The 19,016-nt window shown below is 40.6% G+C and overlaps 1 protein-coding gene across 3 annotated transcripts in view; it reads left to right on the forward strand.

The window, feature by feature from the left end:
* The window catches only part of ctps1a (CTP synthase 1a), a 38,799-nt gene that overhangs the window by 14,601 nt on the left and 5,182 nt on the right, over positions 1-19,016 (forward strand). For 2 of the 3 annotated variants that reach the window (XM_034160960.1, XM_034160959.1), the window contains exons 2-9: positions 396-577; positions 684-854; positions 2,352-2,452; positions 9,420-9,536; positions 13,392-13,475; positions 14,956-15,036; positions 15,116-15,267; positions 17,820-17,952. In XM_034160960.1, the coding sequence (XP_034016851.1) occupies positions 400-577; positions 684-854; positions 2,352-2,452; positions 9,420-9,536; positions 13,392-13,475; positions 14,956-15,036; positions 15,116-15,267; positions 17,820-17,952 (1,017 nt within the window). In that variant the 5' untranslated portion in view covers positions 396-399. The remainder of the gene's footprint in view (positions 1-395; positions 578-683; positions 855-2,351; positions 2,453-9,419; positions 9,537-13,391; positions 13,476-14,955; positions 15,037-15,115; positions 15,268-17,819; positions 17,953-19,016) is intronic. The other variant, XM_034160961.1, reaches the window with a different exon arrangement.

Here is a 19,016-nt window from a genome sequence, read left to right on the forward strand (position 1 = left end):
TCATTTAAATTATGGGATCGGATTGGAGGCCAAAAAAATCTGGATCGGGACATCCCTACTCTATATCTCACAGATACAGATGTTTGTAAATTGGCTTTAAATGAGAACCCACAAATTTTTTTCAAAATTTGTCCTAACCTTTTCACAAAAATACTCATATCTCAAACTGTATTTGTGCCAGGACAGAAATATTTGACATCTGCTATCAGGACGTGTGTGTCCATTTAGTGTGACTATGAACAAAATCTGAGACGCAAAAGCATGGGCCATTGATTGAGTTGACACGGAATGATCCATGGACATCGGACTGAAGGGCCTCAGGGCCTGTGTAGGACTGACTTAGCTTCTGAATGTTTAGCTGAATATGTGTAATTTTCACAGTTGTCTTTCTGCAGGTACATGAGCACGATGATGAAATACATCCTGGTAACTGGAGGAGTGATTTCAGGCATCGGGAAAGGGATCATTGCGAGCAGCGTGGGCACGATCCTTAAGTCATGCGGCTTGCATGTAACTGCCATCAAGATCGACCCTTATATCAACATAGATGCAGGCACATTTTCACCCTACGAGCACGGTATGACACATACACCAGCACATCTCAGAACAGATTTTACACATTGATGATGAATCAGTTATATATTTCAGATATGTTATAAATGTGTGACGCCCACTCTGTCCAGGAGAGGTGTTTGTGCTGGATGACGGCGGTGAGGTGGACTTGGATCTAGGAAATTATGAACGTTTCCTAGACATTAGGTTAACCAGAGACAACAACCTGACAACCGGCAAGATCTACCAGTCAGTCATCAACAAGGAGAGGATGGGCGACTATCTGGGCAAGACTGTGCAGGGTAAACATGCTGTTTGATTATGGAAGAGTGCAGTTTGAGGAATAGCTGTGTCATACAACCTTTATCATCAGGGATTTGCATAACATTTACACTGATGACAATGATAAGTTTTGGATTGCTAAATAGGGACGGATCCAATAACCTGTTGCACAGCAGAGATAAACATGAGAACAACCAGTTAGTCTGCAGTTTTTTGCTTTTCTTTTTCCTCACCAAAGTGTTATATGTTTGAAATTATTGGCAAAAAACTTAAATGTACAACCCCGATTCCAATGAAGTTGGGACTTGTGTTAAATGTAAATAAAAACAATACAGTGATTTGTAAATCCTCTTCAACCTATATTCAATTGAATACACCACAAAGACAAGATATTTAATGTTCAAACTGATAAACTTTATTGTTTTTGTGCAAATATTTGCTCATTTTGAAATGGATGCCTGCAACAGGTTTAAAAAAAAAAGCTGGAACAGTGGTGTGCAGCATGTGTTGCTCCAAAACCTGGATGTACCTTTCAGCATTGATGGTGCCATCACAGATGTGTAAGTTGCCCATGCCATGGGCACTAACACCCCCATACCATCACAGATGCTGGCTTTTGAACTTTGCGCTGATAATCTGGATGGTCTTTTTCCTCTTTTGTCTGGAGGACACGACGTCCATGATTTCCAAAAACAATTTGAAATGTGGACTCATCAGACCACAGCACACTTTTCCACTTTGCGACTGTCCATTTCAATTGAGCTCTGACCCAGAGAAGGAGGTGGCGTTTCTGGATGTTGTTGATGTATGGCTTTCACTTTGCATGGTAGAGTTTTAACTTGCACTTGTAGATGTAGTGACGAACTGTGTTAACTGACAGTGGATTTCTGAAGTGTTCCTGAGCTGCAATAATGTTGTTTTTTAATGCAGTGCCACCTGAGGGATCAAAGGTCATGGGCATTCAGTGTTGGTTTTTGGCCTTGCTGCTTATGTGTAGAAAGTTCTCCAGATTCTCAGAATCTTCTGATTATATTATGGACTGTAGATGATGGAATCCGTAAATTCCTTGCAATTGAACGTTGAGAAACATTGTTCTTAAACTGTTGGACTATTTGTTTCATGCAGTTGTTCACAAAGTGGTGATCCTCGCCCCATCTTTGCTTGCAGCTGAGCCTTTTGGGGATGTTCCTTTTATATCCAATCATGAGTGTCCTCAGTTCCCAAACGCTTATTGAGTGTTGTTAGAAGGAAAGGTGATGTAACACAGTGGTAAACATACCACTGTCCCAGCTTTTTTGAAACATGTTGCAGGTATCCATTTCAAAATGAGCAAATATTTGCACAAAAACTAAAGATTATCAGTTTGAACATTAAATATCTTGTCTTTGTGGTTGAAGATATTTGCAAATCATTGTATTCTGTTTTTATTTACATTTTACACAACGTTCCAACTTCATTGGAATTGAGGTTGTAATCTTAAGTCTTCAGTCTCTCTTTCTCTCTTTCTCCCATTCCAGTGGTCCCACACATTACAGATGCCATTCAGGAATGGGTTATGAAACAGGCCAAAGTACCTGTTGATGACGACGATGTTGAACCTCAAGTTTGTGTAATAGAGGTGAGTCTGGTTGTGATCCAGTGCAGTTTTAGCTTTATTTTACAGTGGGGTAAAAAAGTATTTAGTCAGTCCCTGATTGTGCAGGTTCTCGTACTTAGAAAGATGAGAGAGGTCTGTAATTTTCATCATAGCTACATTTCAACTATGAGAGACAAAATGAGAAAAAAAATCCATGAAATCACAGTGTAGGATTTTTAAAGAATTTATTTGTAAATTATGGTGGAAAGTTCAACTTAATACTTTGTAACATAATTTTTGTTGGCAATGACAGAGGTCAAACGTTTCCTTTAAGTCTTCACCAGGTTTGCACACACTGTAGCTGGTATTTTGGCCCATTTCTCCATGCAGATCTCCTCTCCAGCAGTGATGTTTTGGGGCTGTTGCTTGGACTTTCAACTCCCTCAACAAATTTTCTATAGGGTTGAGGTCTGGAGACTGGCTTGACCACTCCAGGACCTTGAAATGCTTTTTAAGGAGCCACTCCTTCATTGCCCGAGTGGTGTGCTTGGGATCATTGTCATGCTGGAAGACTCAGCCATGTTGCATCTTGGCTTAAAATCTCATGATACATGGTCTCGTTCATTATTCCCTTAACACAGATCAGTCGTCCTGTCCCCATTGCATAAAAACAGCCCCCAAGCATGATGTTTCCACCCCCCATGCTTTACAGTAGATATGGTGTTCTTGGGATGCAACTCAACATTCTTCTTCCTCCAAACATGATGAGTTGAATTTTTACTAAAACGTTCTATTTTGGTTTCATCTGACCACATGATATTCTTCCAATCCTCTTCTTGATCATTCATATGCTCTCTGGCAAACTTCAGGCGGGCCTGGACATGTACTGGCTTAAGCAGGGGGACACACCTGGCACTGTAGGATTTGAGTCCCGTGTAGTTCTGGGATTTTTGTTCACCAGTCTCATGATCATTTTGACCCCACGGGATGACATCCAGATCGAGGGAGATTATCAATGGTCTTGTATGTCTTCCATTTTCTTACAGTTGCTCCCACAGTTGATTTATTCACACCAACCTGCTTGACTACAGCTCTTTGGTCTTGGCCGTGGTTGAGTTTGGAGTCTGACTGTTTGAGGCTGTGGACAGGTGTCTTTTATACAGATAACAAGTCCCAACAGATGCCATTAATACGGGTAACAGGTAGAGGACAGAAGAGCTTCTTAAAGAAGAAGTTACAGGTTTGTGAGAGCCAGAAATCTTGCTTGTTTGTGGGTGACCAAATACTTATTTTCCACCATAATTTACAAATAAATTCTTTTAAAATCCTACAATGTGATTTCCTGGATTTTTTTTTTAAATTCTTTTTGTTGTGTTTTTCTTATAATGAGCAAAAACAGAAGAACAAAAGAACAACCCCCCTCCCCACTGCACCAGTGATTTACAAACAAACAAACAAAAATATATTGATCTGCAATAAGACAGCAGACAAACCAAAGAAAAAATAAATAAATAAATACACTAAATAATTTTGAAAACAGATAAGCAAACAGACAGAGACAGGGTGAAAAATTAAAATAAATAAATAAAAATCAACATTACAGTCCTGGTTGTTTCAAAGATTCAATGAGACATCCTTCTTCTTGACAACAACACAGAAAAGACTCTGATTACAACAACTGACACATCCCAACCATCAGACAATCAAAACAGAGTCCATTTCTCCAACTGTCCTCAGAACTGGTTGCCAAATAGTCCTAAATTTTTTTGAGTTGCCCTGTAAAGGGAGTTTTTCCTTCCCACTGTCGCCAAGTGCTTGCTCACAGGGGGTCGTTTTGACCGTTGGGGTTTTTCTGTAATTATTGTATGGCTTTTGCCTTGCAATATAAAGCGCCTTGGGGCAACTGTTGTTGTGATTTGGCGCTATATAAATAAAATTGATTTGATTTGATGAAAGAGTAACGTATGTGCTCCAAGGTCAGATGATACATGAGATCGGCAACCCAATGTTTAAATGTGGGCGGAGATTTATCCTTCCATTTTGTAAGAATTAATCGTCTTGCCAACAGAGTTGCAAACGCAGTCATTGCTTTACTCCCAGCATTTAGTCTCAGTTTGGGTGATGTCACCCCAAAGATTATTGTGACAGCAGATGGTTCAATGTGAGTTTTTAACACAAGTGAGAAGAACTTAAAGATTGACTTCCAAAATTCGGCCAGCTTTGAGCAACTCCAGAACATGAGTTAGAGTGCCAGACTCTGAACGACGGTCGCATGTATCATCCAAATTATGTTGTATTTGAGCAAGTTTGACCTTAGACCAATGTAGGCGATGGACTACTTTAAATTGAATAACCCTATGTCTTTGACAAATTGAGGATAGGTGTATAACATTAAGCGCACCTTGCCACTCGTCATCAGACATTGCTATATTTAGTTCCTCTTCCCACTTAGATTTCAGTATGTCTAAGGGTTTTAAATTATCTGAGCTAATTAATGAGTACACTTTGCCAGTAGTTTCTTTGAGCCAGGGGGGCATCCTGAAGATTTTATCTGATTGAGATTCTACTGGAAGTGATGGGAAACATTTGAAATTACTTGAAATAAAACTACGGAGCTGGAGATATCTAAAAAAAATGTGAGCGAGGATTACCGTACTGTGTTACTAAGTATTCAAAAGTCACAAAAGTACCATTAAAATACAAATCTTTAGCCCTCTTTACTCCGTTATCGACCCAGAGTTTAAAAGCTTTATCTGTTAGCGAGGGTTTGAACATATTATTCCTTACTAATGGGGTGTCTTTTAACATATCTGTCAGGGAAAATGCACGACGAAACTGGTTCCATATTTTTAATGTATGTCTCACCACTGGGTTATTACTGTATAAGGACAAAGGTTCTGGAGGAGGTAATTTTGAACATGCTAATGCATTTAGAGAGACAAGTGAACATGAAGCATGTTCGAGTTGTAACCACTTTGGACCGCAGTCACCCTGAGGTAAATTAATCCAGTGCAATACATTTTTTGTATTAGCAGCCCAGTAGTAATACTGAAAATTGGGTAAGGACAGTCCACTGTGCAAACGGTGATGTTGTAATGTTTCTTTTTTTATTCTGGGGGTCTTTTTGTTCCAAATAAAAGTAGATATGAGCTTATTAATTGAGGAAAAAAAATATTTTGTTAGAAAAAAGGGAATACATTGGAAAAGAAACAAAAAATGTGGCATAACATTCATTTTCACAACATTTATTCTACCTCCTAAAGAAAGTGGTATCAGATTCCAACGATCCAGGTCTTTTGTTAAGGTATTCAAAAGCGGAAGAAAGTTTGCTTGATACAGGTCTTTAAACCTCTGAGTCACCCATATACCTAAATATTTAATTCTATACTGACTTATTCTAATTGGGAGAGATAGTGAGTGGAGCAAAGCCAGCTGACAAGTAGAACCATCTGGCATGAGTTCACTTTTCTGCAAGTTTATTTTATAACCTGATAATTTTCCATACAATTTAAGCAGATCCAGTGCTTTGGTAAAGTTACAGCTGGGTCGTTTAGATACAAAAGCATATCATCAGCATATAGTGACACTCTGTTTTCAATGCCACCTCTTACCACTCCCTTTATGTCACTACTACAACGAAGGGCTATGGCCAGAGGTTCTATTGTTAAAGCGAAAAGAAGGGAGGACAGAGGGCAACCATGTCTAGTGCCGCGTTGGAGCTGAAAAAATTTGGAAATATTATTATTGGTGCGAACTGCTGCCATAGGGAGTGAATAGAGAATTTCGATCCAGTGGATAAACTTCTGTCCAAAGCCAAAACGACCCAAAGTGTAGAAAAGGTAATCCCATTCCACCCGGTCAAATGCCTTTTCGGCGTCAAATGCAATTATCACTTCTGTTGACTTAGATGGAGTGGGATCATAAAGAACATTTAAAAGCCTACATATGTTGGAAGATAACTGACGATTTTTAATAAATCCTGTCTGGTCGTCTGAGATTAACATCGGTATCACATTTTCCAGGCGTTGGGCAAGCATTTTTGCAAGACGTTTACTGTCTACATTTAATAAAGAGATGGGTCGATAAGAGCTACACTCTGAGTTTTTGTCCTTTTTTAGAATAAGAGCAATTGTTGCTTGACGCATAGTCTGAGGAAGCATGCCAGATAAAAATGCTTCCTGGTACACAGACAGCAAAATTGGAGCTAGCTGCTTACTGAAGATTTTAAAAAATTCACTGGAGAATCTGTCGAGGCCTGGACTTTTACCATTTTGCATAGAATTCACAGCTGAAATGAGTTCTGACTCTGTAAATGGCTTGTCTAAAGTGGCTGCTCCGTGCTCATCAATAGTTGGTACATTTAATTTGTCAAAGAAAGACTTGAAGACTTGAATAAACTTGAGTCTTTTAAGGATTCAGATGTATATAATTTAGAGTAAAACATGTAGAAGGTCTGGTTAATTTGAGAATGATTTGTATGTTTTATATTAAGTTTGTCTTTTATTCGTCCCATACAGTGGACTCATCTCTGTGCTTGTTCTGTTAGACCTCAGTGCTGCTTTTGATACTGTTGACCATAAAATTTTATTACAGAGATTAGAGCATGCCATAGGTATTAAAGGCACTTCGCTGCGGTGGTTTGAATCATATTTATCTAATAGATTACAATTTGTTCATGTAAATGGGGAATCTTCTTCACAGACTAAGGTTAATTATGGAGTTCCACAAGGTTCTGTGCTAGGACCAATTTTATTCACTTTATACATGCTTCCCTTAGGCAATATTATTAGACGGCATTGCTTAAATTTTCATTGTTACGCAGATGATACCCAGCTTTATCTATCCATGAAGCCAGAGGACACACACACCAATTAGCTAAACTGCAGGATTGTCTTACAGACATAAAGACATGGATGCTTTTAAACTCAGATAAAACTGAAGTTATTGTACTTGGCCCCACAAATCTTAGAAACATGGTGTCTAACCAGATCCTTACTCTGGATGGCATTACCCTCTGGCAGACACCCTCTCTACTTTTAAGATTAGGCTTAAAACTTTCCTTTTTGCTAAAGCTTATAGTTAGGGCTGGATCAGGTGACCCTGAACCATCCCTTAGTTATGCTGCTATAGACTTAGACTGCTGGGGGGTTCCCATGATGCACTGAGTGTTTCTTTCTCTTTTTGCTCTGTATGCACCACTCTGCATTTAATCATTAGTGATTGATCTCTGCTCCCCTCCACAGCATGTCTTTTTCCTGGTTCTCTCCCTCAGCCCCAACCAGTCCCAGCAGAAGACTGCCCCTCCCTGAGCCTGGTTCTGCTGGAGGTTTCTTCCTGTTAAAAGGGAGTTTTTCCTTCCCACTGTCGCCAAGTGCTTGCTCACAGGGGGTCGTTTTGACCGTTGGGGTTTTTACGTAATTATTGTATGGCCTTGCCTTACAATATAAAGCGCCTTGGGTCAACTGTTTGTTGTGATTCGGTGCTATATAAATAAAATTGATTGATTGATTGATTTTATTTCAGGAATGCACTGAGATGCAGTTTTTTGACGTAGTTGCTGTGCGAGAATGCGACCAATCTTTTCACCATGCTCATAACTTTTATGTTGTGATCTGTTTATTAAATGAATGGTATGTTTGGTTGACAAGAGGTTAAATTCAGTTTGCAGCATTATTCGTTGCTTTAATAAGTTCTGCGAAGGGGAGTTTGCTATCTGTGTGTCTAAATTTATAATGTCTTCTGTTAGTCTGTTTACGTTTTTATGATGCTCTTTATTTTTTTGGGCACAGTATGATATATTTTGTCCCCGAATGTAAGCTTTCAATGTTTCCCATACTGTCGAGGTTGACATACCTGGTGTTCTGTTATATTCCAAAAATAATGTTATTTCAGATGAGATAAATCCTACGAAATCATTATCTGCAAGCCATTTATTATTCAGGCGCCAGGGATGGTAGGAGGCTTGTGAAACGGGTATTTCTAGTGTGAGAGACAATGGGGCATGATCTGAGATAACAACTGCATTATAATCACATTGGGTAATAAGGGGTATAAGATGGATTTTTTTTTTCTCATTTTTTCTCTCATAGTTCAAGTGTACCTATGATGAAAATTACAGACCTCTGTCATTATTCTAAGTAGAGCTTGCACAATCAGGGACTGACTAAAAACTTTTTTGCCCCACTGTATTTTCTGGATTAAATGTTGCATGAGTGTATTAGTCTCATCTGCTAAAAAGTGTGTGATGAAGAGAAATAAAACAAAACACAAGTCACATTGGTCTATAAGTCGCATTTATTTTTGACGAATAGTGCTACTGCTTCATGTAAGAAGAAACAGAATTTAATTGGCACATGATTTATGCTTATGCTTTATGATGCTTTTGCTTGCTAACACATCATGTTAGCAAGCAAAAGCTAATCTAATTAATATTATTGTCCAAGGCACAAAAAACTCAAGAATACACTGGTTCTTGTCACCACTGAACAGACAAATATGTCACAGCTGACCTAAACATGCACATTTACGTCACTAAATGTGAATAAACTTTTTTTTTTTTAACCATTGCAGCTCTGACTCCCACAAAGTGCAAACGAGTTGAGTGCCCAGAAGTATAAAGGTTGCCTCTCTCATTCAAGAAAGTTGTCTTCAGTTTGAGAGTGTGATTTATGAATTTTGCTTGTTCTCTAAGATTTGTACATCCACTGCATTCAGATCTCCAGTTTAGTGGTGCGTTGGATCAGGTTGTACCTCATTCAGATCAGTATACAGGAGCACCTTATGTATAGACAGTGACATCTTGTGGCCGTAGATGCAGTATTTTTGTTTTTTAAGTATGTCACTTTGAAATACAAGTCATAGTATTAGCCAAATGAATACATAAAGAAATGAATGAAAGTCTGAAATTGTGGTAATCAACATTCAGCATGACTGGTCATTTAAAGAACGTCTGCATAAGACCAAAGGAGAGGTGTGGTGATTGTGTTTTGTGTTGATCGTCTGTCTGCAGTTAGGAGGTACGGTGGGAGATATCGAGAGCATGCCTTTTGTTGAGGCCTTCAGGCAGTTCCAGTTTAAGGTGAAGAAAGAGAACTTCTGTAACATTCACGTCAGTTTAATTCCTCAGGTAAGTGAGCAAACCTTCACACCTTGTTGATTCTATCTCAGGACGTCAGGCGTGATTGTGATGCTGCTGTTTGATTTGCCATGAATTGTACATGAAGCAGGAATCGTCCACAATAAGTGTAAAATCGTAGCTGCTTCCAACGCCTTGTACACCTTTCGCTACAACTAATTGCGCACACCAGCAGCTGTAAGAGAGAGTGTGCCCTGTGAGAGCCCATTTGATCCCTCTTGGGGCAGGTGTCGGCCAGATTCCAGGTGACACACACAAACATCTAATACAGCTCACTTGGCACTTGGAAATGTGAAGCCATTCACCCTATTAGCATGAAAACAGTCAGATGATCACTTTTGAGCTGGCGGTGAAATTTGTCTAAGTGCCCCCACGACTGTGAGGTTGCCAAGTACACGTGGAGTGCCAGAGTGTCAGCTTCCCCCACAACACGTGTGTGTGGTTCACGGGCCCCCCGCAGGTGAGGCACCTCTCATCTGATCACAGAGTGACACCTTGGTTTGTGTGCTGAATGGACAGGGGGCGTGGCTGGCTGTCAACAGCAGGAGCTGTTGACAACTGTGGTCCTGGACGTCACAGCTGCAGAACACGTACCGTGTTTTGATGGACATGCATGTGTGTGTGCTTGCTGTCCTCGTGGAAATACACAAAAGCATAAAGTGTCAGTTTTGCGACGGGCTGGAGAACGCACACATTGACAGGCTGTCCCACCTGAAATGGACGATCAGTTCATGTGGACATGCAGCAGGTGATCTGAATGTCACGTCTGTCTGACAGGATACAGGTGCCCTGTGAGCGGCGCGCTGCGGGACAATATGACAAGCCAACAGTGCAACAAAAACACCACTTTCAGTCACGTATCAGCAGAAATACGCCGTAACAAATGCTGTTTGGTCAGTTATTACTGTGCTTTTTTCTCTTTTTTTAATAAATATGTTTATGTCCTTGTTGATGTCAGGCATTTTTCTGCACCTTTTACAGGACAGCGATGGTAGCATAGTGGTAAAGTTTCTGGCTGGCAGTCAGCTTTTGTAAACTGCAGGTTTGAATCCTGTGGGTGGCATGTTTTTTATTTATTTTGCAGCAGCTGCGCAATGTAGTTACACATACTCCAGCTGCTCAATTTCAATATATTTTAATTTATATAGCGCCAAATCACAACAAAGTTGCCTCAAGGCGCATCACACAAGGTCTAACCTTAAAACCCCTCGCTCTGTTCCGCTGCGATGGTTTCAGCGGGATCGTTCATGCCTGCCCGTCAGCTCGCTGTTTTCGTGGTTCGCTCATACGAGCTGTTCCCCGTAATTCGCCCTGATTTGTACTTATTTGTACTATGTGTGAAGGGGCCCTTAATGATGTTTCAGAAATTTGGAACCAAACATGTTAGTGAAGATAAGGTCCTCAGTTAACACTAAATGGTACCCAAGACCTGACCACAGGAAGTGATATCAAACTGATTTAGTCCTTAAGAATCGAGTTACAAATATGAAAACTGCATGAAAGTGGAAGCTTGTGACAAAATTTATGCTACAAGCTTGTTTTATTCCACAAGTGCTAATCAGAAAAAGTTGGCACAATATGGAAAATGTAAAACAAACACTAAAACCCAGTGATCCTTACATTTACTTTGGCTTCTGTGTAATTGCAGACACATTCCATGTTTTGTGTGGTCAGCTTCAGTTCATCTGTTAAGCTATATCCACAGTGTTTCTCCAAGAATTTTTTTTCAGGACTGGTGGTACTCAATGACCCCCCACCCCCCAAAAAATCTCTGAGTGCATTGTGTGGAAAATGTGATACTGTCAGAAACTCAAAAGCTAAAGTTAAGTGATGTGCTCATTATTTTACATCTGCCACAATCCTGCAATTTCAGGATTGAATTCAGTTCAGTTCTGTTTATATAAATGCCAAATCACAACTTAAATCACCCCAAGAATCAAACCTTCCAAACGCCATTGAGCAAGCACATAGTCAACAGTGCAAAGCCTGGTGGTTATATAAAAGAACAAACCTACTTTTTACAGAAAATACATAAAAAAAGTATTTTTCATATTTAAGAATACCTGAAGACTATGATCACTCAGTTTCTGCTTCACCAGCTGCATGGGTGCAAACAATATATTTGGGTACAAGCAAAATTTCATTTTCTGTCAGTATCCCTCCAGGATCCATCACTGACCGATCTCAGGGTGCATGTTCAAACTTTAAGTCCAGACACTTTGGTATGAAGCATGTTCACACAAAAAGATGCTAGGTCAAACATGGCCCATGAGGTGCCCATTAGTAACCCTCATTCATGCGCTGCACAGCGGTAGACTTGTTGAACCACAAATTGTCATTCAGACTACGTTAAGAATCACAGTTTGTTTTATGACACTGGCTTTAGCTGTGCTGATTCTGGTGATACAGGAGTTACTGAGGAGTGCTAACTGCTTAACAAATCTTGCAAACAGTGAGAGCGTTTGATGGCGTGGGGGGTGGGGGGGTTGCGCATGCGCTGCAAAAAATATATATAATATAGAGCTTTCAGGTTCTGTTGAAAGTTGGTTGTGACACATCTTAAACACTTCAGACGTGCACACTAGGGGTGCTGAAAAAAATCGATTCACGTATTTATTACGATCCTGAATCAATCCAAAACGTCCAAGAATTGTTTTTTTTTTAAACATTTTCTTACTTACTCACTGCGTGTCCTGTTTGTCAGGCAACGGCTTCCGTACTACAGCGTCCCCGCTAGGGGAGGGTCCGGCGTGCTTCAAACATTCGTGAGCTGCAGCTTAGCATGGCGGACGAAGAGCTAATTCAGCCAGCACTGTCTTTGCTGAAGGCAAATGTTTGAGTGTATTTTGGATTTTATTATTTGCTGTGTAAGAAGGAGCTTGACATGACTTATGCAGTGTGCAAAATCTGCAAAATGAAAGTCAAAACTTCGGAAACACTTCAAATCCGCAAGCCCACATGCTACGCCATCACCCGGAGCTAAAAGAGGGGAGCAGCGCTATCTGCCGACTACTGACCAGCGCTTCACTAAACTGCCAGCCAACTCTGAACGAGCAAAGCAGATAAGTAAATTTACATTTAGAATCACTTGATTAACCTTGTAAAGCTGCATTTTCTTAAACATAAACATTTTTTAAGTAATATAACTCTTTCTCAGAGCTCTTTGAAAATCGATTCTGAAACCCCAAGAATCGGAATCGAATTGAATCGTGAGTTGTTGTACGATTCACATCCCTAGTGCACACAGTGTGAATGGGTCGGTGCTGCACCGTTGGGAAAGTGGAGCAAGTGATAAGGTGATTCTACAGTTTTCTTTTGTTTGTTTGTTTTTTTTCCCCAAATATGTTGCTCCAGGCTAGATAAAATCCTGCCTCTGTGCTCTCTGTTTCACATTCACTGACAGACTCGCCCTCTCACAACACAACGTAGTGTCTGTGTCCAAAAACAATTCTCATCTTCATGAGGTTACTTCATGTGATTGATTGGCTGCAAAGGCCCTACAGTTATGTCACTGCGTCATTCTGACCGAAAAAGATTTTCAATTCGGGGATAAAACAGGATTCAGGGACAAGGACCCTTGTTAAAACTATAGGGGGTCACCGCGGAGGTCTTAAAGAGCCACGGGTTGCTGACCCCTGCCGTAAAAGCTGTTTGGGTGGACAAAAACCTATGTTTGTAATTTTCATCATCATGTATGTCTTCTTACAAAGGACATTGTCTGTTAGAACAACGCTTTACATCATGAAGATGTCGCGTGAGTGAAGAAACCTGATTTATGGGGACATGATTGGTGGATACTGGACTGTGGTCACTTGTGGTCATGGTTTGTTTTTTGTTGTTTTGCAGCCCAGTGCAACAGGAGAACAAAAGACAAAACCAACACAGAACAGTGTCCGAGAGCTGAGAGGACTGGGTCTGTCCCCTGATCTGGTGAGTCACCTCCAGTACTTACGGATTCGTGTCAAAGGCAAAGGATGGATAGACACACACACACAATGAATTTTGTCCTCTGCATTTAACCGTCCTAATTGCAGTTAGACACAATCTAACCACTAGGGGCAGTGGGAAACCACAGTCCAGTGCCTGGGGACCAACTCCAGATGAAGACGCTGCCTTGGCCAGGGGCAGAGAAAGGAGCAGACATTACATAAGTATGTCTTTGATTGTGGGAGGAAACCGGAGTGCCCGGAGGAAACCCACACAGACACGGGGGAATATGCAAACTCCACACAGAAAGGCCAGGAATCGATCCCACTACCTTTTTGCTGTGAGGCAACAGTGCTAACCACTAAGCCACCATCCCATCCATATTTCTGTTTCTATAAAGCTTAATATTGGAACATTTTTAAATGTGTTGCTGTGAGTTTACAGGGTGCAGACAAACACAGAGGACTGACTAAAACCTGCCAAGATTGCTTTAAATGAAATTAATCAGAATCTGTTATTGGGGGCAGGGTTCTACTTCTTTTCAGTCTCTTCACTTGCTACATAGGATCATCTGTTTGCTGAACTAGATTTGTTTGTTTCTGAGGCTGTATTGGTTCTCTTGTCAGCTGGCTAAGCCATGCCCTCTGCACAGTCACCTGGCAGTAGATGTATAATCACAAATTTTAAAAGTGAGCAGGTAGCTCACAGTGATAAGAGTTGGACGAAGTAGATGTGGGTTTGATTCCCAGTCATGCTACCTTTCTGTGCATACAAGATGCTTCATCTGCTTCATCCCAGTCAGGAATCAAACTCAACTCTGTATGTTGGTTGACTAACTCCTTATCCCACTGTCGTGGAGCACATAGTGGTGATTCCAGACTCTTCTGGGGCCAGAGACCAAAATTTACAAGGGACATCTCCAACCGCATAAGTGTAGCCCTATGTCTTTTATCACCCATCATCCTGCCTTTTTTTATATTAACCGTTAAATGCTCCAGTAATAGTATCAAATTAATATTAATATTTTTTTAAGTACGTTTTAAAAAGTAGTGTAATTAGTAGTAGTTGAACCTAGCATTTGTCAAACCGGCCTACCTGATGGGCGACTGTAGCTGTAGTTTAAAGTCAGAGGGCCCTCTACTGGCCTTGGGCCCTAAGCAGTCGCCTGCCTTGCCTGGTGGCAAACAGAAGAACTTTATTAGAAAGAATATGTGAAATTTCAGCTGCAGTTTTGTGTTATTTGGGAGTAGACTGACTTAGAAAAGCTAGGGGTTAAAAACAAAGTTTAACTTTTTTGAATGTTTATTTTAGAGTATAGAGTGAAACTGGGAACATATTGTGGCCACAGGGTGCATATGAGGTGACTGTATGTTGTCAGTACCTCCTTGCAGCTGTCATGTTGGGTGTTCACTGTGTGTTTTGCCAACAATAAGCCAAATCTCCCACAGGGTTTATTAAACCGTGATACCAATTTTGCTGACAGATCATGTGTCGCTGTGCAGCTGCCCTCGAGAACTCCGTCAAAGAAAAGATATCGATGTTCTGCCATGTAGAGCCTCAACAGGTACGCCACATCAAAGCAGTGGTTGTGGCACATTTACTAGAGTGTGGACTGTCTAAAACTCTGACTGGTCTTGTCCCAGGTCATCTGTGTGCACGATGTGTCATCCATCTATAGAGTTCCACTCCTGCTGGAGGATCAGGGCGTGGTGGGCTACCTCAGTCGACGGCTCAACATGCCCATTGAGACTCGACCCAGGAGGATGCTGGCAAAATGGAAAGAGATGTCTGACAGGTGAGCCGGCTCCAATGGTCACCTGTCAAAGTTGAAAGGACAAAACCAAAACTCAAGTGTTATGCAAAGCCTACAGCAGCATTTAAAGGGTCTCTTACACTGGATGGCATCCTTTGAGAGTCTCTTGTGCATCCAAAAAAATTGCCCGGATGCACAAGGGACCCAAAAACAACTTTCCGTGTAAGTGCTCCAGTGTCCCTTACACATTGTTTCAGCGTTGTAAAGTGGAGGTCAACCAATTGTTGGCCTGGCCGATTACTGGCGCCCATATTCAGCATTTGAACAGATATTGGAATTGGCCATTTATAACAGCTGATGTGACGATACCAATATGATTAATTTTGCAGCGTTAAATGCTGCATGTCGCAAGTTTCATCTTCACATGTGTATATTTTTTTATAAAGAGAACTATTGTCTACAGCTTTTCCTTTTACTAAGAAAAATGCTGTGTACGGCAGCTCAGTTTTTTCTCCGCTGCAGTGCACAGCTGAAAGCAGCGTCTCTTCGTCTGAGTGAAAAGCAGCGCTGCAGAACTGGCAGAAAGAAACCACTTCATCAAAATCATTCATTAAATAATCCAAAGTTCCTTCTGTGTCCTAAACTGCTGTTACAATCATAAACAAGAGCAGTGTTATTAAAGCCTATGAAGTGAAATCCTGAGCCCGAATCCGGGTCCGGTGTCTCTGACCGAATGGTCCCCCCTGACTTCACCGCACATGCGCCATTTCAGAGTTTCAGCAGCATTTCACCAATTATCACCCCATTTCTGCTTAAAACTGCACTCCAGTCATCTATCTCAGCGACACATATCTGAAGCTTTGTACAACAATAATTTCCACATAAATTCAGCATTATTTGATAATAAAAGATGAGAGAGCCATCAGAGTGCAACAGTAGCATGTCTGAGACTGACTCTCTGAGTCTGACTCTCGTCACCCAAAGCAATCAAAGGGAATAATGTGATTATTAACCATCATATGACAAAGTGAAACCTCTTAAATCACTCTAAATTCAGTTTTAAGCAGAAATTAGTCCATTTTAAGCAGAAACGAGGCGATAATCGGTGAATCGCTGCTGACGCTCCGAAATGACGCATGTGCAGCAGCACGTCCGTATCAGACGTGCTGCTGTGGCACTCTGATCGGTCCCCCGTCTTTTATTATTAGTTAGGTTCTATTTTCAAATAAGTAGTCTACCCTAGGCATTTCCTATTAAAAGCAGACAACAGACAACTGATTCTGAGTTCAGAAATGGCTGTTGACATGCTGTATCTTTACTCTTTCTCCTTCTAATTTGCATAAAACAAAATTGCCACCCATTGCAAGAAATAAAAGTTCTAGTCTTATGTATTTTGCCCTGCAGAATTCAAATATTATTAGCATGCTGTATCTCTACTCCTTCACTGCCTAATTTGCATAAAACAAAATGGTTGCCTGGGTTTTCACGTTTTCCCAAAGTTTGCTTGTTTTTGCTCAAGAAAGGAAATGAAAACTCTTATCTTTGTGTTATTTGAACTGCTGAGTTCTAGGTGCAGCTTTAATTGGATAAAAGCACAAATTGCTGAAATTTCTGGGGAGAACCCTGTCCATACTATTAAAGTATCTCAAAATGCTAAGAGTCAAGATTGATATTGTTGTTAGATTGGCTAAATAAATTCTTGAGAGTAGTAAGTAAGGCAAACAACCAAAATTAATAATGATATAAAAATATTTGTGTCAAATTTAAAAATGTAAGCCTGACAGTAAAGAAGGCAAAATGTAAGTAAAGACAATGTACTGGAGGCCAGAGGAGGGATACAGAAATGCAGAAGTGCATTTCTGTATCCCTCCTTGTAGGCACAAGAAAGTCAGACTTTCTTGTGCCTACAAGAACTTGAGCAAAATTCAGGTTTTTACCTAAGTTGAACTGGTCTTCCCAAATGACAGTATCTCAGATGGGTTTGAGTGTGACTGCAGGGATCGCTCTTCATCGCTAGGACAGGTTTAGACTCCAGAAAAGTCATATAAGATCTGAAGGGGGACAACTGTAAAAGTGGGAAACCAAACACTGCTGGAGCTGATGATCAAAATTTAGCATATTACAACAAGATTTTCAGAACAATTTCTTAATCCAGAGAAAACTGGCTCTAGATGATGAGCTTGAAAGACAAGTAAACCTTCACTTACAGTACTAATATTAGGTGCCTGAGCAGCCGCTGCTGATGGCGTTTCCATCTTGTAAATTACAATATGTGATTGTCACATGAAGTTTGTATCAACAGTAGTTTGTGTTGATTGGAGATGTCCACCAGCATCTGAATAGACATGACCACATCAGGTGTGCCTTATAATTGGGAAAATATGGTAATGACAGCACGCCATGAAAAGATGGCTGTACATGAAGGAAAATACTGGCAGCAGTAGTACTACCAGGAACATATAAAACATGCCAGCAACTAGTACGGTAGAATGACCACTGTATGTAGTTCACGTATTTAAATCACATCCTTTATTTTTCAGCCCTGAACAAGAACCTGTTAGGCCAACATTCTAACGACCACACTGTCTCCACAGGTCGGACAGGCTGCTGGAACAGTGCTCCATAGCCTTGGTTGGCAAGTACACCAAGTTTTCTGACTCATACGCCTCCGTTATTAAGGCTCTGGAGCACTCAGCCCTGGCTATTAGTCACAGACTGGAGGTCAAGGTATGTAATACTAACGCACATGGTTTGATAACCTGGTCAACGGAAGGAAATATAGTAGTGTTCAGAATAATAGTAGTGCTATGTGACTAAAAAGATTAATCCAGGTTTTGAGTATATTTCTTATTGTTACATGGGAAACAAGGTACCAGTAGATTCTCACAAATCCAACAAGACCAAGCATTCATGATATGCACACTCTTAAGGCTATGAAATTGGGGTGTTCACAATAATAGTAGCATGTACTGTTGACGCTACAAAGTCAAAAATATTATGTTCAAACTGCTTTTTTAGCAATCCTGTGACTCACTAAACTAGTATTTAGTTGTATATCCACAGATTTTCATGATTTCTTCACATCTGCGAGGCATTAATTTTGTTGGTTTGGAACCAAGATTTTGCTTGTTTACTAGTGTGCTTGGGGTCATTGTCTTGTTGAAACACCCATTTCAAGGGCATGTCCTCTTCAGCATAAGGCAACATGACCTCTTCAAGTATTCTGACATATCCAAACTGATCCATGATACCTGCTATGCGATATATAGGCCCAACACCATAGTAGGAGAAACATGCCCATATCATGATGCTTGCACCACCATGCTTCACTGTCTTCACTGTGAACTGTGGCTTGAATTCAGAGTTTGGGGGTCGTCTCACAAACTGTCTGCGGCCCTTGGACCCAAAAAGAACAGTTTTACTCTGCTCAGTCCACAAAATATTCCTCCATTTCTCTTTAGGCCAGTTGATGTGTTCTTTGGCAAATTGTAACCTCTTCTGCACGTCTTTTATTTAACAGAGGGACTTTGCGGGGGATTCTTGCAAATAAATTAGCTTCACACAGGCGTTTTCTAACTGTCACAGCACTTACAGGTAACTCCAGACTGTCTTTGATCATCCTGGAGCTGATCAATGGGTGAGCCTTTGCCATTCTGGTTATTCTTCTATCCATTTTGATGGTTGGTTTCCGTTTTCTTCCATGCGTCTCTGTTTTTTGTCCATTTTAAAGCATTGGAGATCATTGTAGATGAACAGCCTATAATGTTTTGCACCTGCGTATAAGTTTTCCC

This window comes from Thalassophryne amazonica, chromosome 20, assembly GCF_902500255.1.
Source record: "Thalassophryne amazonica chromosome 20, fThaAma1.1, whole genome shotgun sequence".
NCBI lineage: Eukaryota > Metazoa > Chordata > Actinopteri > Batrachoidiformes > Batrachoididae > Thalassophryne > Thalassophryne amazonica.